The 24,119-nt window shown below is 42.3% G+C and overlaps 1 protein-coding gene across 1 annotated transcript in view; it reads right to left on the bottom strand.

Annotated features, from left to right (window-relative positions):
- tg (thyroglobulin) overlaps positions 1-23,336 on the bottom strand; it is a 41,870-nt gene extending 18,534 nt beyond the window's left edge. Inside the window, 31 exon segments of the mRNA XM_030781898.1 lie at positions 3,671-3,844; positions 4,133-4,270; positions 4,611-4,694; positions 4,909-4,995; positions 5,507-5,677; positions 6,210-6,407; positions 6,972-7,080; positions 7,761-7,876; positions 8,384-8,506; positions 9,030-9,194; positions 9,755-9,904; positions 10,213-10,377; positions 10,533-10,680; positions 10,974-11,119; positions 11,948-12,154; positions 12,268-12,471; positions 12,788-12,902; positions 13,187-13,287; positions 13,508-13,585; positions 14,584-14,721; positions 15,169-15,402; positions 15,732-16,325; positions 17,173-18,222; positions 18,560-18,742; positions 18,928-19,071; positions 20,131-20,237; positions 21,572-21,731; positions 21,907-22,095; positions 22,454-22,551; positions 22,856-22,964; positions 23,270-23,336. Of these exon segments, the coding sequence (XP_030637758.1) occupies positions 3,671-3,844; positions 4,133-4,270; positions 4,611-4,694; positions 4,909-4,995; positions 5,507-5,677; positions 6,210-6,407; positions 6,972-7,080; positions 7,761-7,876; positions 8,384-8,506; positions 9,030-9,194; positions 9,755-9,904; positions 10,213-10,377; positions 10,533-10,680; positions 10,974-11,119; positions 11,948-12,154; positions 12,268-12,471; positions 12,788-12,902; positions 13,187-13,287; positions 13,508-13,585; positions 14,584-14,721; positions 15,169-15,402; positions 15,732-16,325; positions 17,173-18,222; positions 18,560-18,742; positions 18,928-19,071; positions 20,131-20,237; positions 21,572-21,731; positions 21,907-22,095; positions 22,454-22,551; positions 22,856-22,964; positions 23,270-23,336 (5,752 nt within the window).
- Between the last annotated feature and the right edge of the window lie 783 nt (positions 23,337-24,119).

The following is a 24,119-nucleotide window of genomic DNA, read 5'->3' as shown; positions in this document are numbered from 1 at the left end:
GATCCTGATGTTTGCTTTAGATAAATGCAGACAATGATTTTGCCCTTGCACTTGTTCTGATTGTTTAAATCGTCCCTTAAAAAACGTTTAGAACAGCGTAAGGCTAAACTTTCCAGGTCGTTCTTTGAGTCTCGGTCGCTCTTTCAGTTGTTACCGACTTGTCGCATACTGCAAGGGCCCTCCACCGACAACACTGGTATGAGCTCGTGGACTTGTGAAAGACTTTCCAAATAAATTTCATTGTTTTTGTATTGTCTGTAATGAAAGACAGGGCAAACCCTGAGGACTGGACCGTGTTTCTGTCACTGCTTTGCCTCAGATGACCTCTAAACGTGCTAGTGAGGACCTTCTTCCTCCCTCCCTGCATGCTCTCAGAGTTCCCGTAAACCATTATTCTGTTAAGCGGCGCACTAAAACATAACACTGCCCATTAATTCACTTAAACCACATGTTTCCACTAAACCAGTCTCACCCAGCAGGTCCTTATACATTCACACGGCCATTGTAAACCGGTAGCAGCTGCTGCAGCAGTATATGAAATACGTCCCACTGAGCTACTCAGATACTGACAAAGACAGCAGACTGGTTACATTTGTTGACTAAAATCATATCAAAAACAGAAAACAGCTGCCTAAGAACAACACGATTGAAAAGTCCAAAGGCTCGGGGAAGGACGGAGGTTTCCGTCGAGGTTCGGTTTGAGTGAGAGAGAAGTGAGCGAGAAAAGGTAGGAATTTCCATGTGCACCTCATCAGGGAGAAAACAGCTGAGAGATAATTGTGAAAGCCCCTTTGACTCAGACAGAGGAAAAAGGCAGAATGCCATCTCAGCAGCACAGGAAGCCCTCTGTAAAAAGCTTCAGGTAGAAACTGTTGAAGCAGCATTCACCTCAGCTTTTTTATTATTCTCCACCCATCAAAGTCGACGGCACGTGTCCCTCACGTAAAGAGTCTATGCCAGCGTGTCTCCGTTGCAGATTGTTTAAAAGACCAATAAACTACGCAACTCACCGCATGAAAAGGGAGAGCTGGTCTGAATTCTTTTACTATGGAAAAGCAAAAAATCCTGTCTTTTTATCTCTAAATTACGCACATCAAGGACAGTTCTGTGTTTTGTTTTGTTCTTTCCTATTATGTACTTAAGTTCATATTAGGACCACAGTACCACACATTACCCAATCCTACATTTTCCACACAATTACTCAGACACCAAAACAATCTATGATATTAACAGCACTCTCTGTTTTCTCCACTATTAATTTACACAGTTCTGACTAAAGGCAAAGCTGGACAATTTAATGAGAGATTAATAAGCACATATATAGAAAATGCTTCATACAGAAGGATGGCTTCACGTGTTTTGGGGATATACACAGAGCACAATAACAGCAGAGAGTCCTCTCTAGTCTAGACTGAGACTGTGTTGTGTTATTTTCTCCACATGGCTTTCATCTGTTCTTCATTTATAAGCTGGTGCCGGACTCCAGGAAAAGTCTGCTACTATGTAACTGCCTGTTCTGTCCACCCAACATTACGTAATACTGTTCCCTTCCCATTAAAGTTGAAATCTCATCAGTAATGTGGTCAGGACCCTAAATTATTCAAATTATTCAAATTAATATAGAAAAGTCTTCGAAATGTCCTCAGTAAATGACTCAAATTGGCAGACATGTGGCCAAAAAGTACGCAGAGGTTCTATAAGAATGTACTTCTAAAATTTTCTGGTTTATCTAGACCTTACTGGATTGAAGTTTGCGGTGTACTTAAACCACAAGGAAAACCCCCTTTTTTTTTTAAACTGTAGTGACTAATGGATAAGGTTTTAATTTCCAAAACACTCATCCAATCAGATTCCAAGCTAACACTTATATGACAAAATAATGACTCAGGTCTGACTGTGATCCCGCCCTAACCTGCAGCTGAAAGAATCACTCATAGCAAAACAGACTCGCTTTTCCCGAAGAGTCACCTCTCAGTCCGCTGACCAAGATGAGATCACCGAGTTCCCGCACGCCGGAGGGAAAGAAAGAGTGTACCCACCTCATTTCAGAAAAATGTCTCAAATAGAAACAGAAAGTTTTCTCAAGTCTAATAAAAAAAAAAAAAAGCGAAGTATTTAAATGGACACTGAGGAGTGACAGAGTTATACAAAAGAGCTACTGATAGAAGCCCTCTGTTTAACTGAGTCCACAACAGAGTGAATTTTTTTTTCTCCACATATCTGTATAGGCATACATAAAGGTTTTATATATATGTTCCATGTGTCTAGTTATCACAAGTGTTCATTTTTCACTAGATGATGAGCAGTAAAGAAAGACTTCGTCATGCATAGCAATGCTTCTGTGTTTTCTGCACTGCCGTACAAAATTTATGAAGAGTTTCTTACTCTGTGAGTTTTAACCTAGAGCATAACTGTAAACTTTTTTTTTAAATTAAGTGAGATTATATCTCTTTTCACAGTTATGGAGATACTGCACAGTACGTCAAATAGAAAGTGAAGTATGAGTTTTCTCTCTGATTTTTGGCTATTCTATTTATATATTTAAAAAAAAAAAAGTCAAATGTATTTTTCTTTCCTCTTTCCTAATTTTTTCATAAATGATTTTCCCAGACTAAAGCTGTGGGCATTGGGTGGCATGTTCTTTCCTTTAAAACCTCTGCCAACTGTTGAGCTACAGTACAAACATTGAGCTGAGAATGTGCAGGACAAAAGTACAAAATGTCTTAACCTACACACACACACACACACACTCAAAGACATTCAGAGCACAGAGATGCACACACATGTTACACAACTGCATTGATGGTCTCCCCTGCCCTAACATTGCTCTTTCAGGTCTACTAAAAGAACCCAGAGTACTGTTAGGAACTCGTTGGAAACTTAAGGAGAAAAAAGTGGTTTTAGATTACTGAATAAGCTCTGGATTTCTGAGTCAGAGACAGAAGTTAGACCGCTCCTAAGGCTGCACATGAAATTCACCAACTCAAACTGTAAATCTAAAATTGACAATAAATTTCTTGGTTATCACAGTGAATATTATCATTACACCCTTCTGTTTTTTTTACAAGCCAAAAGTATTAAAGAAGCAGCAGAGAAGACTTCCAGAAATCATTAACTTTGGCGTATTTGCAAAGATGAACAGACTCCAAAATAAATTAAATGGCAAATAGAGGCAAATTTCCATCACATGAGTAAGGGAGAGAGGCCAGGATTACATTGGATCTCACAAACACTGCTCATCCATGCTATTAAAAGCTACACAGTGCATCATGTAGTTGTTTTAGCTCTCTGAAGAATGAGACTCTAATCAGCTCTTGTTATTGGAAGAGATTTTACATGTTCCAAGAGAGATTGTTTGGCGCATGCATTTCATTAATTAATGGAGTTGGAAGAGAGGAACAAAAAGCAGTGTATCTGAACATTAGAGGCCAGTGTTTAATAATCTGCCATAACAATTAATTCACAAATACAACATTTACACATTGATTTGATCCTAGGAAATATAGTAGCAATGTAATAGTGTGTAACAGTTGAAGTTTGTGTTTTTGGCTACTTGAATGACAGAATCCTAACTAGTGTTTGGATTCAGAAATAGGATTCATATTTGACGTCAGTATCAATCATTAAACAGACAGTTGTTAGAGTATGTAATGGGAGTTTGAAGACTTACCTTTCTTCTGGAAGGCTGTTTGAGGTTCATGGGGCAGTATCAAACTGCAAGCCTGTCTCAGAGGTTTATCATATGCTCCGCACACACGTGAGTCAGGATACAACACACAGGTGAAATACACGCCGCTTTCATCACGCACGTCAGCCACATGGCACAGCTCCTCTTCCTCACATCCTGAGACAAACAGGCAAGGCAGAACAAACAAACAAACAAACAAACAAACAAACAAACAAACACAAAAAGATGGTATATAAGCAAAGTTCTACCAAGTGCATGCGCGTATACACACACACACAAACACACGCACGCACGCACGCACGAACGCACACACACACACACACACACACACACACATATGTGCAAACATAAATCCTCAGTCCATCAGGAGCATTGTTTAACATTACATTTGGATTTGACTGCTCTAGTCTGTGTTGCTGGATGAGGTTGGGATGAATGTCTTACGTCTTAGGCACCACAGCTGGGCCTCCTGGGATGTAAACTGGTGTTTGAAGAGCCGGTATCGTTGGCTTTGAACATCTCTGTCAGAATCAACCTTAACTTCACTACTGTCCAGGATGTTGAACCTCTCCTTCACTGTGTCTGAGGAGAACATTGCAACAAATAAAGCGCCAGAGAGCACAAGCATGAACGCGAAAGAACTCAAGTGGAAAGAATTAGGGTGGAGAAGTTCTGGACATATGTGTTTATTTTCTGAAAGACAATGTATTGTCCCACACACTTCAAAATACTTGCGCCAATTCTTCAATGGATCACGAACAAGCAAAACATCAACAAGAACTATTAGTTCTTTCACTGAATCTGCATTCATGAGTTAAACACGACCTGAAGATAAATAATCACTGAATGTTGTCTCGTCAAACGTCAGCGTAACCCAACTGAACAAAGAAGTTCAGCCATGCACATTTCTAGTCGAAGATACCTGACAGGGGAGCTCTGGGAACTTCCTCCAGGCCAGGGCTTCCACATGCTGAAGATGTCTTTGGCCGGGTGTTCATATCTGTTTCTGAAGAGATATGAAGCTATACTTACTGTACGGACAGCAGGAACAAATCATTTCTTTGTAAAATCTGTAGGGTATTTCTTATCATTACATCAAAACTTTGCCACATATAGTCAGATAAAGCATATCATTCCAACTAGCATGTTCAGTAGTAACTGTAGCAAATCGTGAATTATTTAAGTTATCCATTTGTGATGTGCAATACATGGATCCAAACCTTTCCAGAGGTAGATGCGCTGGAAGCCGATGATTGTGGCTTGATAATCAGTTTTGTTTTTGCTGGAAGTTGGCAAAGCGGCGTCAGCTGAAAGAGACGACTTCAAATCAGGTCCCAGTTCTCAGTACAGTCCCTTACAACTTCACTAAAACAAAACTATGATTTATAACACATCTGTCATATTTTATCAGCCTGTAATTAACATAACAAGTGAATGTCAAAGAACATACAACACACTTCAATCTGTCCAGAACAGGATTAAATAGCAATGTGTTGATAGGTGGCCTCAGATAAAATCTTTTGTAGACTTTGAAGAAAACCAATGACTGGTGCAACATTACATTAATATAAAAGGGGGGAAAAAATGAAACAAAAATGAAAATCAGAACAAAACGTGGCTTTGGAAGTGCTTTCATACAAAAACAGAACTAACTTTACAAGATTAATCAACCACTCGAAGCTTTGTCCTGCCAAAAGTAAGGTCACAGTGTATGGCATAAACACATTTACGCAAGCCCTTTGAGTGTCTGTGGAGATGACAGCACTCTTCATGCTAGCTGTACTGTCTGAATGTCGTAATGATGGTGATTTTTCTTACTGATGGTAAAATTCTGGCCGCCGAAGCTGAAAGTGAAGCGTTTCTGCTGTTTGTTGTATTTAACTCCAGCTCCGCAAATGCGGCTGGACTCAGCCACTCCACTGACGTCCCAATCTGCCTCACTGCACGCCAGCAGGTCCGGCTGGCTTAGAAGACCACACATGAAAGACCCTGGAACAGAGAGAGGTAAACAGTACAAAATCAGCAAAAATATTTGTAATATGTTCACTTTGACTAGTCAGAACTTTGATAGGCTAAAAATGTAAACTGCTGCAAATTTAACTGAGAGAGTACATTGCTAATCAAGAGTTAAATTACCCAATAAAAAAAACGACTGAATCTGTCTTTTGCAGCATATGACTTTACATCTTTCTGAACTGCACCTAATTAACATCTAACTGGATGGCAACAAGCAAAATGTTACTGTGAGGGAGTAACGGGAATTTAGCAAATTGATCATAGTCTGAAACTCCAACAGCCAAATGCTTAGTGTCACTAAATGATAGTACATCATTCCACTTAATACGCCAACAGAGGCCTTCACCGCAGCCAATGTTGTAAGACGAAATTTATGAGTTCTAAACAAATTTGTACGTGTATTGGCATTTTCTTTTGGGAGGAAAAGACATAACAGGGACTGGAAGAGCTCACTAGAGGAGCGAGGCCAAGAGTTTTTTTTTTTTTTGAAAGGAGAGATGCTAACCTCCATTGAGGACGTTCTGGTTGAGAATGAACCCGTCGCAGCAGTCCTCCTGACTGCATGTACTAACACAGAAACGATGCACGTCGGCCAGGGCAGCGCCGCGGGACTCGAACACAAGGGTCCGGTACACGCCAGAACCCGCCTTACGGAAATTCAGCCTCTCAAAGGTTTTCAGTCCTGCCGTGTCAAACTCGTGGCCTTTCATGAGTAACACACACACACACACACACACACACACACACACACACAAAGAGACAAGGAAAGGGGAAAAGAGACTCCTTAGGTTTTCAGCCAAGACATACAAGTGCATCCAAATGCTTTTGGGTGGCCAAAAACAACATGTGATTTCTCTTCAGTTCCACGGTTCTAAAAGGCTCCAAGTTCAGCTAAATGGGATTATGAAACATCACTTTATGGTGGAGTAACAGCCTGTAGTCTTAAAACTAGCCAGAACACTTTTTAGGTTACTTTATTTGGGGTATCTTTATTGCAAAGAATCTCAACCAAGCACACCAACCTCATCAGAATATGTCAGATATTCTCAGCAAGAGAAGCTAATCTTTGAGATATAAAGTAATGTTTATTATAATGTCTATCTGTTTCACAGTCCTAAGCTACTTAACTATAGTTATTTGAAAAGACATTTTAGTCCAAAGCATTTCACAATGTAGCATTATTATTCTAAATGAAAAGGGCTTGGGCCTTATGGTTACACTAACCAGACAACCTACAGTGAATACCGTAACCAACCTCTGATCATACCTTTCTTTCTGAGCACTGTCAGCCCTGGTCTGTCTCCCTCTTTCACTTTGAGTTTGCAACTCAGAGTCTGGAATGTATCAGCACCTGCATTTCCCAGAAACCCTTTATTCTGCAATGCCAAAAAAAATAAAATGAGTTCAGGTTAATGTGCGTTAAGTTCCATTAAGCTATTTTCATGACTGGACCCTGAGAGAGTGCTTCAGTCGTCGCGAACAGGAATGTGAAAATGAATTAGTCTGAGACGGAAATTACGACGTATTATATACCATGAGTTCATTGCCTTGGCATGACAGCGCACTCACATTTACTTAGCATTAGCTGTAAAGAGCGCTTGCTCTAAAAAAAAAAAACAGGGATATTTAAGACAAATGGAACTAAGGTTACGCAAGTCAGATTGTCTTTGATTATATCCTTGCAAGTCCTGCAGAACATCAACGTGGTGGCTTGAGCCTTTCAAATAAAAATGGCCTGTTTCGCGTTTGGAAATAAACGAGAAAACATCAGGCTTAACTCTGACGCATCTACGACATGACACACAGCAAAACAAAACAAATTAAACAAAGCAAGCGTTTTAAGAGATCAAAACTGACACGGTATAGTGCCGGGCAAAGAGTCGGAGGAGCAGCACCCAGAACGCAACAGCTGACATGAATACTCTCTTTATCCGGTGTGTATCAAATATCAAGAGCTGAGTGAGTGTGTGGGCTTGTGTGAGACAGTCTTTCATCCAGCAGTGATAAATAATGCATTTTAGCGAGAAGAGAAAAACAGTGTCCAGGCAGTGCATACTTGCTCGGAGGCCATGCATTCAACATTGACTGCGTCTGTGCTGTAGAGGTCACACTGAGTTTTATCTCCTTCACTGTACACAGCTACATGTTGGCACGAGTCATTCTGGGCACAATCTAGTCAGAAATCACAGAGAGGAGGCAAGTGAGGTTACTGTTCGTGGGACCTTCATGAAGCCGTTATGACTGATGAATGACATCGTTATAAACAGCGAAGTGAAAAAAAAAAAAAGCGTAGATGGAGACGTCTCTGTTTCTGACAAGTGAGGGATTACACGGGCGACATACTAAAGAAATTAATAATCTGACACAAAACATTGATTTTAAAATCATTTTATTGTCTCTGCTGCAAAAAGAAAAAATAGCAGCATAGCAACAGTCTGTTATTCATAGCAGCGGTCTGCTATTCAGAATTAACAGACCATGTGCCGTAACTGACCAATCAGAATCGAGCATTCAACAAAGCCGTGTAATAACACGAAGTGACTAATTACCCTCTGTAAATTAAAATGAATATACATAAACCTTATGAATATGCATGTGGTGTCATTGAGAATGTTATGTGTTAGTCATTAATGAGGCATACTTTTCCTTGAGCATGCTAAAGGTGGGACAAAGACTCACCAGACACACACTTCCTGAGCTGAATCTCCAGAGGTAGATCTGAGGCCTCAGAGCTAAGCACAACAGTGTCGTTAGCCTGGAGTATCAGACCAGAACCAGACACGGCTTCAAACTTCTCCAACACTACACACACACACACACACACACACACACAGATACAGACACACATACACACATAGACACACATACACAGAGAGAGAGAGAGAGAGAGGGAGAGGGAGGGAGGGAGAGAATAAATAACAGAGGATTTATTGAGTATTTTAAGTCTGTATCTCAGATAAGATTTAATTTATTCATTTAAAGTCTGAGAATCTCAAAAAGTGGGGTAGTTTCCCATCAAAACTATAAATATTTGGGAAAAATGGGTCTTATTACATGTTCTGGCTATATTATGGTGAGAAAATTATATGAGTCAGTGCTGGCTAGTACTGAAAATAAGCTTCTTTAAAAAAAGAAAAGAAAAAAAAAACATTGGGAAAATATGCATTTTTAGACTTTGTTGTGCTCTGTGTTTTGTAACTGATGGGAGTGGATGGGAAGAACATCCACAGTCCGTGAGGGCCGCCGATTGCACTGGGATTTAAACAGCGTTGGCAAACAGCTCTATCCTCAGGCTGCTGATTAGCTGTTCAGACTGTTCTCATACCTTTGCATTGCTCCTCTGTGACTGGTTCTTCAGCTGACGTCCATGACAGTTTCTCACCCTCTGGACTGACGCAAGACCATTTTCCAGACAGGAAGTCCTGCTGAGCAGACAGGAAGTCTCCTCTTTCGGTGCATTTCAGCTCACTTTGCTGACATTCTGTCACACCTTTAGAGGAGAGAGAGAGAGAGAGAGATAGAGACAGTCAGAGAGAAAGAAAAAGAGAGAAAGAGAGAGAGAGAGAGTCAGAGAAAAGGAAAAAGAGAAAAAGAGAGAGAGAGAGAGAGAGAGAGATTATTTCCCAATCTATATAAAACAGTCATTTTTACCACCTTTCTTAGTAAAAAAAGAAAAGAAAAGAATAAAACAAACAAACAAACAAACAAATTATCGACCAGCCCACATCACTGCGGCAAATTTCAAATATCTGGGAAGAACTTCTGCAATTTTTTTCAACCATTCAGTTCGGTTCCAACATCTTACAGTAATACTACAGCTATTCAGTCACATCAGCATATTACAGTGACCAAAATACACATTCCATATTCAGCCATGCCGGGGTTTATATTTCTGTTGTGTAACAGAGCACCTCACAAGACCTCTGTGCCTTCACCCTCTACAAATGAGCCTTGACGGAGCTGGTGGTGCAAAAGGCCTGCAGGTGCGTGTGGGCAAACAGACTGATGTAAAAATCAGTAGAGCTTTCAGTGGTCTGGCACTCCACTCACAGTGTGTGGAGCTGAAAGCCCCCGGTGCAGCGGTAGAGCGGCCTGCAGGGCACATGAGGCAGGAGACCTGGCCTGGCAAAGCCTGGTATGTCCCACGAGGACACCGAGAGCACAGACCACCAGCAGAGTACGAACCCGCGGGACAAACCGCTGACAGAGAAAGAGAGAGTGAAGGTGAGAGAGAGAGAGGGAGACAGAGAGAATATTGGATCGTTTATGGTGAAATGGTCTGTAATACAAGATGGTCCAGATAACCCAAGAAAACAAGCCATCACAGGAAATGGTTATTTGTGTGTTCAGCCATCCCATTTTAGATGAAATCCGCCAATGAAGACTGCCCTGTGGAGTTCACATCAAAGAAAAGCTAGACTGAAGAGGGGAAAAAAATGAACCTGTTTAGCTTATTTAACAGATGCCTGGTCTGTTATTTAGAGAGATGGGCAGAGGAGCGAACATACCACACCCAGTGCTGTCTGGGAGGTGCTGATACCCAGCTGTGCAGCCAAATGCAGGGGCAGAGGAGAGAACCGTGGTGCTTTCGGACTGGAAGACTGACTGATAGGGTCCACTCCCAATCAGCTCCATTACCTTATCCAGCATCTTGTCGACACTGAATGCCACATCTTGACATCAAACACATGCATGCACACGCACACGCACATGCACACACAGAACATACAAGAACACTGGTTATACAAGAACACAGGCAGCCTAATAGATTATAAATGATGTAAATTTTGTTTTTTCTGATTGGCTGAGCTGGGTCTGTTGCTCTCACCAATGTCATGAAGATCAGGCAGAGCTGTGACTGGCAGGTTTGACAGGCTGGCCTTGAAAGTGACGTGTGCCCTCACACCCTTATCACTAACACACTCCACTGATACCGATGACTCATCACACACAGAAATGGTACTAGATAAGGGCAACTGATACACACACACACACACACACACACAATGATTAAAAAAAGAAAACTAAGAAAGAAAACTACAGCAGGTTTTAGTCAAGTGATAATTTTGCTTTATGTAAATTATGCTTCATTAGAAGAGAAAGAAATGAGGAACAGAGATATTTCCCTCATTGGTCTTTTGTCACTGTTATTGTGGAAATTCAGAGGAGCGCCTTATGTATGAATAATGTCTCAGTCCATCAGGTTTTCTTTTGTGAGTCGTCTGTGGGGGACACGATGTTGTGGTGGTAGAATGGGGTGGTGATTTACCTGTAAGTTACAGAGGCCCCTGGCTCTCATGTCCTGGAGCAGAGAAGCCTGAAGAGCTGAACTCTGAGTGGAACAAACCTGCTGCTCCTCAGCCAGAGATAACTCCAGCACTAAGGATGACTGCACCGTCTGCAGTGCCTGAGGTCCTGGGCCGACACACACAAACACACACAAACACACACAGAGAGAGACCGGGAGAGACATTACATATTCGCCAATAATACTGACTTTGGCTCTAAGGCAACTCTTTGGGAAAAAAAAAAAAAAAAAAAAACAACCCCACAACATAACTAGAAATGTATAGACTTTCAGACTCATCTATAAATATATTGAAACACGTTTCAGTGCAGGAAGCAACAGCTGTGAGACTGCGTTGAACCCAGAGAGAGGCATGCTTGGCAATGGAGGGCCAAAATTACACTCATTACACAGAATTACGCCCTATATTCATGTGCCACGGTAGCATAAAAAAGAGGCCAACAGAACTACAGTCATGCACAACAAAGCAAAAACAATATACAACCAAACCACAGATGAAATTCTTCACGTAAACCCGCAAAGTGGCACGCAAAAGGGAATCTCTGATTTCTGACTCCCCTCCTCTGAGAAAGGAACACTCAATCCGTACTCAAAAACTTTGGCACGGTGTAGCCACATGATCAAAATCCAATCACTCGTGTTTCAATTTTAATCAAACATCTAATCTTGCAAAATATTTGCACAGTCCATCTCCATACATGATTAGGCCTTAAGTCTGTTTTTTTTTTTTTTTTTTTTCACCGGTGATTAGGATATTAATCAACATATTTGCGTAGGGCAGAGTATTTTGTTCTGGTCGAATTTTTTTTTTCTTGTCAGGAATCTTGGATCTGAGACAGTCGTGCAGCGTTGAACCTGAGCCAGAATCTGTAATGTAGAGAGCGTCAGCGTTGAACCTGAGCCAGAATCTGTAATGTAGAGAGCGCTGTATTTACTTTGGCAGGCGAGAGAGTGGGGAGCCTCCGTTAGCCAGGTCTTAGTATCTGTGTCACAGATGAAGTTGCCGACAGGAAGGGTGTCGACATAGCCAAGGTCGCAAGTGACTTGACACCGTTGTCTCTGCTGACCGCCCGCACTCGAAGTGTCACAAAGAACGTCACCGTGGGTGAGAGAGACACCAAAAGGAAGTGGACACTGGAGACCTGTGAAATGCAAAAACATAGTTCCTACATGCTCATGTCGTTATGGTCGCTCAGTCACTCAGCTGTCATATGTACATCAGGGCGAAAGGACTGAAGCGTTGGGCAATTCTTACGGTCACAGGCAGGCGTCTTTCCCGCGCTTCGTGGCGTCCTGGTCCCTGGCAGCTCCTGTCCCTTCTCAGACACACACCAACAGTCACTCTGGTCACACTGGGTAGGGGAGAAGGTCTCTCCCTCCCGTTCACACTGGGCCTCGTACCCTGTCCCTGCCTCCCTCCGCACAGCCAGACCCTTCTGGAGTTCGCACCAGCCTGGGCCTACATAGAAAAAAAAAAACGGTACTGACCAGAGAGCCCGAACAATAAAATTCTGAAGGCTGAGGGTCGTTGAACGCTGAGATAAGGGACACTCTAACACATTTTATGAAATTAAATCACGGGTTCGCTTTTTGCAGGAGAAAGGTAAAGACTCCCAGTCTTGCACCACAGTCGTTTGGAAAAATCTCATAATGCACATCTTGCAGTTGAGCCAAACTACAAACAAGCTTCACCTTGACCCCTTCAAATTAATCATTAGTGACAGAATAAGCAATGAAAAACCATGAAGGCATGACAGAAAGATGAAAATAAATACACTGTAAATCTCCAGTTGGGCTGGGAAGAGCAGGTTGGATAACACCTCCTGTGACTGGGTTTACACACAAGGCTGCAGAACCGTCAGCTCTCTGTAACACAGAGAACTCTCCGTCCTACACACGCACGCATGCACACACACACACACACGCACACACACACGCGCACGCACCCACACACACACACACACACACACACACACACACGCGCGCGCACACACACACAAACGCGCGCACACACACACACAAACGCGCGCACACACACACACACACACACACCAGTTAATGGTACTGCTTACCAGCTTTAACACATACATTTACATGTTTGGAACATATTGCATGAGGGTGTGTATAGTGTCAGTTGGCACATTAAAACCAATAAAAAAAAAAAAAGAAGTCACCTCTTCGCAAGATGGGGCATATGTGGAAGTGATGTCAGAGGCTGACTGAGTCAAGTCAGAGAGCAGGAAGTGAACATGGGCCCTCTGGCACTTGGTTTGGCCTTGATAAGAGTGGCCACGCCATGAAGCCGAAAAAATATTCAGAGAGAAAAAAAAAAATCATAATAAATTCATGATACAATAGTCACATTGTACCAATGTTATGCTAACAAGTCAAACTTCAATTTCAAACATTGAAAAAAAAAAATGCAAAACGCTTTGATAATGCAGTATAACCCTCCCATTGTGTGACTGAAAAAGTAAAACCAGATGAACTCTTACATTGTGGATTCCGGGTGGAACGGGTGGTCAGGGATCCTTCTATGTAATCTCCCTCTTCATCAACACACCAGCACTGACCTATCACAGAGAAGACATTGCATTCGCATCGTGTGGCCTACGTATTATCAAAAACTACTAAAAACTAAAAAAGCGCTACATACCTATAATTGAACATGTTTGTACGCATGTATTTCATGTGTTGCGTGTATGTAGAATATTGTCATATTTTAGAAATAATGAATTATGGGAAGGGGATGGGTTGCAAGATATTAGACTCCATTTCGATTTAAAAAAAAAAAAATACACAAGGAAAAAGTTAGAGGGAGAATATGGAATCTGATGTCATCTAACGAGCCTATGGTTTGTTCATTACAAAAGGGGGTAAAATCATTTGATGCTCAAAAGATTTCCAGTCTGCAGAGAGAGCTGAACGTGTGCGAGCCATATGTTTTTATGATTCAGCAGCGTGGAGACAGACAAAATTGAGGGTTTTGGATGTCTTCGTCGTGTTGGACTGAAGTTGATACCCAAGTTTTAAAAAAAAAAAACCCACACTGAGAGAAGCTGAGGGAACTGGTCTGGGTTTTGACTGGATTACATCATCCTTTGAAAAGTATTCCTCAGATATTTTCCTTCATTGTGGTTTAAATGTCATTCATGGAAACACAGTTTCAATGTGGCGACCTCTACTTTTCAAACAAAGGAGCCTCTGAAATACGGTCTTTGTCAACATTCATATTCGATACACATTCATTTTTGACTCATACGGGCAAATATTTCTGTTGTAAAAGTGATGCACGACCAGGGACAGATGAAAGAACCACTGCCTTGCATGAGGCATCTTACAAACCGCTGCTTCTAAGGAAACATCAACTGAAGGATTAAAACCAGAATATCCACAGTCCCTTTAGGAATGGATGGATTCTATCATTTTGAGGGACAAATAAAACATCACTGTGGTCACTAAACTCGTTGAAACATATCATTTTGAGGGGAAACTATTCAGTAATTATCTTAAACGATACAAAAGGAAAACAGTTGCATGGAGCAGTCAACGACAATAGTGATAAGTTTACCTGTGCTAGGGTAGCACTGGGTTGGGAACCACTGTCCATATGCATCACACTGTGGACGGTAAGGCTGATAACCCAGGAGTAAGCTCTGTCTCCCCTTTGCACTGTTCATTAGTTTGCTCTGCCAGTAGAAATGAAGGGCTGAGGTTTGTGGGGGGGGGTGGGGGGTGGGGTGGAAGGAGGGGAAGGACACGGCAATGCTCAATTAGGACATAATTAGAGCAAATGTACCAGTAATTGCAGACATTACTCATCATCTGGCCTGTAATTATTACCGGTACCATTGAGTGTGATGAAAAAGCTGGAATGAAGAACTAGAATGTGGAATGAGACAACCTGATTCAAAACAGTTACGGCACAGGAATAAATATGCAGATGGTTCTAATGGTTCCTGGTTCAAGCAAAGTTCAGTGGGGAAATCTATTGAAAGAATTTGTGGGGAGGAGGTTAAAAAAAACAATGAGAGGAGAGATTTTGAGAGAAGAGGAGAGAAAGAGAGAACACAGATGTACTGAGAAAAGAATGAAAGACAGATAAAATGAGACAAGGTAAGATGATGAGATGAGATGAGATGATAAGAGTTCTTACTGGAGTGAGCAGCAAGGCGCAGGGCAGAGTCAGTGCTACCCAGGAGGTTCTCTGAGATCTTTAGTTCTGTGGACATGGCCTGTTCTAGCTCCTCTGGGGACAGACGTACACTCTCAGCCAGAAGGTAACCATAGCCCACAGGAATATGAGAACTGTTAGAAATCGAGATCAACTCCTCTGCATTCTGCACAAACTGGGCAACCTGACGGTCCACAACAGAACAAGGACCTGGGCCTGAATATAGAGAGACAGAGAGAGAGAGAGAGAGAGAGAGAGAGAGAGAGTGAGGGTTGCTGCTATGACAACGCTGTTAGACAGTGAATTCCAAATGCAGACTTTAGTACATGCTGAACATTCCAATTTCTATGACTGTAGCTGAAGATCAAAACTAAGATTATTCATTGCAGGTACGAACTTGATCTTTAATTTTATACTACCGGAAAAGGGAGTGGTAAATTAATATAATGAGGCCAAAACAACCAAACTATGCTGGCAAGCTCACGTGAATTCAGAACATTCAGTTTGCATTAGAAACCCGCTTAAAAAAAAAAAATGTAACTTACATTTTGGAATCTGATCGACCGAAGCCTTGGTGTCCATTATCATGTCTCCTTGCTGACTGACACACCAGCACTGGCGTAGGTTAAAGTGACTCAAAGGGGCACTGAAGTCAGATAGTGGGCCAGGATACTGGCTATCCCCACGAAGCAGTCTCCAAAGGGACAGAGGATTCAGGAAGACAGAGGGCCCAAAGATCGCATCAGCATCCCCTCGTACGACCTCTGATGGAAGGTCAGAGAACGCCTCAAATCTGGCAAGAGCTGGGAACACTTTATAGTGTTCAGCTTGGAATAAGGCAGAGAGGAAGCCGCTGAATGATGCCATCGCCTCGGGATTGTTCCTGTACTCGCGGAGCGTTCCAAGGATTACCGACACGGGCAAATCTTTCCCGGCACTGTTCACTCTGATCCATTCCTGGTAGAACTCAAAGGCTTGCTCTGGAGGGCCATCACACTGGACCTGGTACCAGCTTCCATCCGGAGTACAGCGAGGGACATAAATATCAGAGAGCTTAGACACAGAGGCTGGATTGGACAGCACAGACTGGACCGTGGACAGGAAATGCTGTGCCGCTGTGACCTGGCAATCAGTTGGACCTGGAGAAAAGCGGGCGAAAGCGAAAAAAAAATGAAGGAGAAAAGAGTTGCATGACCAAAACAGAAAGTTAAAGAGTTCAGGTCTTCAGGCTCAAACAGAAATGTCTCTTCTTCATTCAACGGCAATAAAAGCCTGATGTTCTATTTTGGCATTCTTTTTTTGTTAAGAACATTATTAAAATCACCCACATTATAGCTGTAATTTGAACGTAAGGACAATTCTGTGTTGTATTTGGACATCTCGCCGTACTTGTGTTTTTAACGGTCCTCTGGGTTGACTGATTGTTAGATTATTAACTGACACGTTTTGGACAATAACAGCCTTCCTTTAACTTTGCACAACAGTAATCGAGCTCCTTCAAATGGCCAAGAAAATGGAGGAATGTCCAGGGTAAGACACGGTATGTCTGCTAGTTCTGGGAGCTGTTCAAATAAACCTCACTTGGGGACATATTAGGAATGCTATGAGCGACTGTAGATTTCTCTCACAGCTATAAAAGCAGAAACAAGTCCCGTAACAGTTCTTTACCACATTCAAAAAAATAAATCCACAATAAAATTTTAAGGAGAAACAACCCCCAGACAGGCTGGCTGGTCCTTTAGAAGTTCTGTCCACAGGAAAAACAGGTCTAATTGTTGTTTATTTAAAAAAAAATGCAAATGTTATAGTATTATGTGTCATATATCTGCTGCATGTGTATGGGCTAAACTGATTTGTTCTGGGACTGCTGAAATGATTTCTGATTTCTAATTTTTTATTAGATTATTTCACAACTGAAACCACTTTAAGAGTAAAACTGGTCTCTGTGCTGATATTTTGATACTTGATCTTGGGTGTATTACTCACATTGTAAATTAGCTCCAGAGGGCAATATGTTGTGTCTCACTCCATTGCGATCCATGCAGAAGCAGCTTTTCCCCAGGCACTGCAGGGCCACATAGTCACCATCCTGTTCACATTTGGGGATGAAGACTTCAGAGCCTGCAGATCTACTAGCTTTGACTGCAATGGCCATCTTTCGCTCCTTTTCACACTGGGACGGGCATCTAGGTCTAGAACCTCTGGATCGAGTCCCCGTGATTTCCAGGCCCCGAGAATCCACACACCAGCATTCCGACCCTTGGCACTGAACCTCTTCATACTGTCCATTTTCATCGCACTGGGGCACGTACAAGCCGGAAGAGGAATCCGCAGTTTTACAAATACCCGAATTCCGGAACACAGCACGGAAGAGGGAACCCAGCAGTGTGCTGTCCTCTGCTTTCAGTAGAGTAATGGCCTCTCTTAACGTGGTGAGAAAGTTCTCGTCTTCAAGAGTCATGCCGACAAGCTTGACAAGGTCTTGGTTGCTCTTTAAATTAACGGTGCGGTTGAATGCATCCAAGATCTCCTGGTTCAAATTGACACTATCGGGGTCAGATGAGAAGATCTTGGCTAACTGCACTAGATCTCCACCGGTCTCCGATAGACCCACCTGGCTGAAAGCTTGACCGAAGCTTAACGTGCCTCTGGAACCGATGGCGCCGGTGAAATTGAAATTGCCGGCATTCTTCAAGAATTTTCCGCCAAAGAGGTTCTCCTGGAGTCTCTTGGGGTTGGGGGCAAGGGAGATGGCCTTCAGAGCCAGGTTTCCAGAGGGGAACATGCCCTGGACAATCTCAGCCAGAATGTCACCCACATCCGAACGCTCGGACTCTGGCAATGCCCGGAGAAGGCCAGATTTGGCAAACAGCTCCTGGAATTCAGGCCTGCACAGAGACAGCCGAGAAGGACTGCTCTGTTGGTCCGCATGACTGACTGAGAACAAATCGTTCTGGCTGACTTGGCTAGCCGGGCCATAAAAGAGTCTAGAGAGGGCTTGTCTTCTCTCAGAGGGGCAGTCTTTCACTCCGGTGCCTACGAGAGCCAAACACCAATCAATGCGGGCACATGTTTCAGTCCACAACAAAGTGGTCTTTTAGGTGTCATAATTAAACAAATACCAAGACAGGCAAAATGGATGAGGCGTGTCATGTTGTTATAACTGAACAATAATATGTGTTGAATTACAAAAAAAAAAAAAAAAAATCCAGTGGGAACAGTGCTGATCTTTATCCATCAAATCTTCATAGCTAAACTGTGGACAAAAACAGTTTCTTGGCACCGCTGCAGCAAAATTTCAGCTGCATACTCTTGCTCAAAAGACCTGAACTGAAAACAGGGAAGGAGGCCCAGTGTACTGAAATAAACTCACTGCAGTCCGGGACTCCATGCTGTCGTGTTCCGAAGATCTCTTTCCCATTAGAGTCAACACACCAGCACTGGCCTCCAGCCTGGCATTGTGTCGGCACGTAAGCTCCGTTGGCATCGCAAGAGGGCACATAGACATTGCCAGCTTGGGAACTAGCAGATCGCTCACTTTCACAAGGTGTTGGACCTCAGGGAAAAAAAAAAAGAGAGAGAGAGAGAGAGAGGGAGAGAGAGGGAGAGAGAGAGAGAGAGAGAGAGAGAGAAAGAGAGAGAGAGAAAAACAAGAAAGGTGAATTCCAGTTTTGTGTTTTCTTCTACCTACCTACATCTCTGATTTAAATGGCTAAACTCTATTTCATCTTATAAACTTACATCTAAATCTCCCTGTCATGGCCAGATGGACTGCCAGGAATCTTCTCTGTAGGATCCTGTACATGTTGGATTGGGCAAAATTGCGTCCTGGACCCAGTCCAGAGAATGCAGTATCATACACTTCATCCAGCAGCAGCTCCACACCTAGTGAATGAACAGGCTTCAGTAAGTGTGTATAACATTATGAACCCTTTATGTCAAAGTGTTTCTTATACTGGGTTAAATAATGCTTAATAATGACAGATTAATCCCACTAAATTTTGAAAAATGCGACAGAAGTTATTGTAATGCGAAGTTATTGTATTGCCCCAATAACCAGAGCTATCCATGTTTTGCATGCAGGAAGTGAGTGTGCACACACACAGACACACACACAGGCACACACACGCATGCACACACGTACACACACCTGCACACACGCACGTACGCACACATACACATTCTGAAGAGACAAAACTGGGATTAAAATGGACTTCACAAATGCACTATGTTCCATATCCATTTAAATACTAATCAGCAATAGGTTTCACCAAAATACACACCCAAAATATATATTGAATATTTGAAATATAATATTCAAAATATATCTTGAATTCAGCATCTTAATATAAGGGATCCTAAGGCATCATGAGAACCTAGACTGCTGACTGGTGGAACCAGTGATGCGTCCTCTTTTTGTGTTGTTTATGTAACTTGAGGTGTTTATGTTTAGAGAGAGCCAAATGAAGCCATGAACCCAAAATGCCTGTTTTCATTAAACAAAGTTGTGGTTATGTTTTTCATGAGAGTCCCTGGCTACAGTAATAAAGCTACTCTACATTCAAGGATTGCAGGCAAGGGATATAAAATCAGTTTAAGCGACTTGGTACAGTCCTTGATGCAAACATTGTTTTCTCAGTATTCCCATATTCCACATCAATAAAATCTCAATAGATAGTGCTAATAGTGATTGAAGAGTGGCTTTATGAAAACCAGGATACACGATCTCCCAAAACACGAGATCTTGACATCACTCCAGAACTTTTATTAGTTCTGGAGTACAGTTCCACCTCTTTCATGTCAGTTAGTAACTGTTCTGATGCTGTTTGGTGCTTTCATTACTTTGTCTATCCCCTGTGTGCATCCAGTTACACGATCGGTTTTCAGAATAGGATCTGTGACTGGTACAGTGAAGCAGTCTCTGCTGTTCTCCGTCTCTCTCACCTGTGCTTGATAACTCTCTACCACGACTGTCTGCACAGAAGCAGTAGCTGGAGAGTTCTGGAAAGGTCTTTCTGAAGCCGCTGAATGTCTGGAACACCTCTGGCATTCTACAAAAGAAAATACGGTATGGGTTTAATCTTATGGACACACAAATAACCGGGAAAGACATAAGTGATTGTGGAGAGCTCTCAGGAAATGATCGTTTGAAAGTTGGGCAGGATGAAAAAAAACGTTGCGTTGCAGGTTCTGTTTAAAAATACGGTTGAGCAAACAGACAGACACCCTCAACAAATGGACACCTTCACCATCAGTTTGATTTTAATTTTAGGGTTATACACAAAGATTTGCTCAGTTAGTCTGATTTCTCTGGGCCACGGACTGAGACACAGGGAAACAAAACAAAGAGTCCAAACGTGGGAGAAGGAATTTGGTAATATGTTGGAAAGTGTGTGTGTGCGTATAGGAGTGTGTGTGGGAAGGCAGCAAAGGGGAGTCTTTGAAACCTTGAAAACACTGAAAGGACCCAGCTGAGACAGGGCAGAAAAATGAATAATATAGGCAAAAAAGTGGCTCTGACCTCAGACGTGCCTTGCATCCCAGCCGTATTTGATAATTGTCTGGAACTTTCCCCAGGCTAAAGATGTTTAAATGAGCTCTCTCTCTCTCTCTCTCTCTGACTATTACACTATCATCGGCTCATCAGTTTTACTCTTAAAGCTATGTCTGGAATTCTTACCTCATCTAAACGGACAGATAAAGGAATCCTGGCACGGCTTCAAAGTTTAGCCACAGTGAGGGCAGCCAACATTATGGAAACAATACACAGAGGCTAACTTATGGAAAACGTGGATTATTATTATGGAGGTGAACATCAAAAACCCACACTGCTGAGTCCATAAAATTATTTGATGATACAGCAGTATTTTATCTTCAAGGACAAATAAAAATGTTTTCATATCAGTATGAACTCATCTGTGTTAAACTCTGTGGATCATTGTTTACACACGGATGACTTCACTACATCCGGCGCAAGAACTCAAATATTTGTCAACAGAGGCTTTTGGTGATCTCTTGCTGAGTGTTTGAGATGTCCTGAGATATCCTTATGATTTACAGCGAGGCAGGGAACAAGAGGTGGAATTTGTAAACACCTAAGGACAAAGTTCACAAAGTCTATGTCCAAGCAACACTCACTGGAGCTCTTCTGCCCTCTAGTGGTGAGAAAGGGATGCTGTACAAAAAATAATTTGATGTCCTTCCTGTTTTTTTCAAGCACTTTAAAAGAAAGATCTGACTGAATAACAGGACAGAAATAATAAATCGTGTACAGTATGCCAATTCTGAACAATCTAAACAGGGCTTGTGAAAAAGAAGAATTGCGGTAAAGTTAAGCTTTTCGTACAAAACTTCAGCCAGCAAAGTCAGTCAGGAGGTGTCTCACCTGTTGAAGGTGTGAAGAAGGTCAAAGACCATCATGTCTGTGGTGTTGACGAACTTGCACTGCACTGGGAGAAAGTTTCCATCGTCTGAGCACTGAGGGGGAGAGGGTTCTCCCACTCCGTGGAGGAGTCTGCGTTCTCTCACTTCACAGATACCCGGACCTGAGAGGAAAGGACAGAGGTCATATGAGCTGGGTCAAAGGTCAAATGTGGTGGAGGAGGTGGCAAAGATTTTGAAACAAGCTGCATTTTAGCACTGAGTCACTGACTTGAGAATCTGGATCTAAGCCATTAATTGGTTCTTGCACAAATCCACTCCTCAGTTTTCTGTACTCACATTTAGAGGGCTTTCCATTCTGTCTGGTTCCGTACACTTCCATGCCTTCCATGTCCACGCACCAGCACTGGCCCAGGGTCTTGTCACACTGCACAGGCTGGTACTCACCTGTGTCTGAACACTGAGGTACCAGTCCCGTAGTTCCACTCTGCAGGGCCTGGAGCCTGTGGAGCTGGCAGGAGGTCAAACCTACAGAGTCAAACACAGAAGTGGATGAGGACATCTCTACACAGAGAGAACGAGAGAAACACACCCTGTTGCAGGTATCTCTTTTAGACAGCAAACGCAAGAGGGTTTTTTTTTTTTAATGTCAGTTTAAAACAAAAATTACAATAATAATTTTGAAAATTCAGACTTAGTTTTAAGGTATTGCAGAAGGAATAATTAAAACATCCTCTAGTTGTGGATAGGCAAAGTGTGTTTTAATTACACATTCTCATGCGCTTATTAAAATCGGTTACACAGGACAGTCAGGGATGTTTAACTAGTTCTCCCACAGCCCTCCTTTGGATGTAGACCAATGACAGAGACAGAGAGAGGATCTCACAGTTGACGCTGGAGTCGTTCTGTCGGCTGCCAGGAATCTCAATGCCCTCTGCATTCACGCACCAGCACTCAGCACCAGCACGACTGCACTGCACATGCCTGCAGCAGAAGCAGAGAAATCACACTCTGCATACAACACAGATTTACCTAACAGCATAGACCAGACATATCTAAATACTGCCAGTTTTATGGCTCCTCAAGAACTCATGAAGTTAAAATAAATAAACAAACAAATAAGATTTAGCTCATGATTTGATTTATTTTGTTAAGAATGTTTAGAAATATGCAATACTCTCATAAGAACCCCTCAAAATACGCTATGTATTTATTTACTGGCATACTGTTATTCCCTCTAGTTTTTATAAACTGTAGAAGTCTTCTGCTGTGGGCCTTGTCAGAGTACCTGAAGCGCCCGTCCTCTGAACACTGGGGAACATGGACGTTTTCTTGGGCAGCCCCGACCCCCCTAAGCAGCTCACACTGGCTCCGAGCCTCCGACTCCAGCTGGTACTCTGTTAATAGAGCCCGAACAAGCAATGTTCAGCACCAGTGCTTACAAACACATCACATATGTTTATGCTTAGTATGGAAAAATGCAAAATTAAACAACCTTCGGAACATGTAGGTGCTCATTCTGAATGAAGCAATAAAAGGCCAAGACACAAATATCTGGCAGCAGTGGAAAATCAGTTGAAAAGCAGAGAGAAATTAGATTTATTAACAGATTTAGAGCAGTAAAATACAGTTGTTCCTGATGAACTGTTATCAGAAGATGATGCTAGCTGAAGAAGCAGAAGGACGGAGAGAGCGTAATTACCTGAGATTTTGGCCTCAGACAGACAGAGATTAAAGAGTAACGCAGCCATAACACACAGCACATTCATCTTCTCCATGTCTTGCACTATGTGTCCTGTGCAAGAGCTCGCCTGGTCACTGCAACACCTGCTGGTCTTTTATATACCATCACGAGGATCTGCATTGTCATACCTGTTTGGCATTTATGGCGCGTTTGACGAAACATTTGATCTGCACTCTCAAACCACAAACTTCTCAAGCCTGTCATAGTCACAGGCAAAACTGAATAGAGAACAGTCAGGTGTGACTGTTTGAGGGTCCAGACAAAGTTAGAAACAGAAGAGGCTGGTGCTAGAGTCCCTCAAGACCACTTCAGCTGGAGCTTTTCCATACTCAGCCTGACTTGCATCTTTGAATTGCGGCCTTCACAAACCGACAGTTAACATGATTAGATGTGGAAAGAGTTTGATATCGCATCCACTTTGAATGTAATTTCCCTTTCTTGGGTGGAAATCTGATGAAAAAGATACATGTGAGTTAAAAAAATGACATTAAAACAAGATTACTATAGTCATTAACTCAACCCAATGCATCGTCATAACCTTCTCCAAAATACTTGTTCCTTATTGCACTGCAGTGCTGTGCTATTGCATCTCCACTGCCTGGTCATTTCATTATATATTTATAGTATTACATATTTAATAGAGGCGAAATCATGGACTGCTGTACTCCATGTATGACGATCTAGAAGTTGTACATTCATTTTTAGTGCCACCACTGTGAGGCTGACAGAGTTGTCCTGAGACAGTACACGACAAACTGATGTGTGTAAACATCCCATGATTCATTGGGACCATGCTGAAATCAAATGT

Source organism: Chanos chanos, chromosome 8 (assembly GCF_902362185.1).
Source record: "Chanos chanos chromosome 8, fChaCha1.1, whole genome shotgun sequence".
In the NCBI taxonomy this organism is placed as follows: domain Eukaryota; kingdom Metazoa; phylum Chordata; class Actinopteri; order Gonorynchiformes; family Chanidae; genus Chanos; species Chanos chanos.
This window is presented reverse-complemented; position numbering and strand designations above follow the sequence as displayed.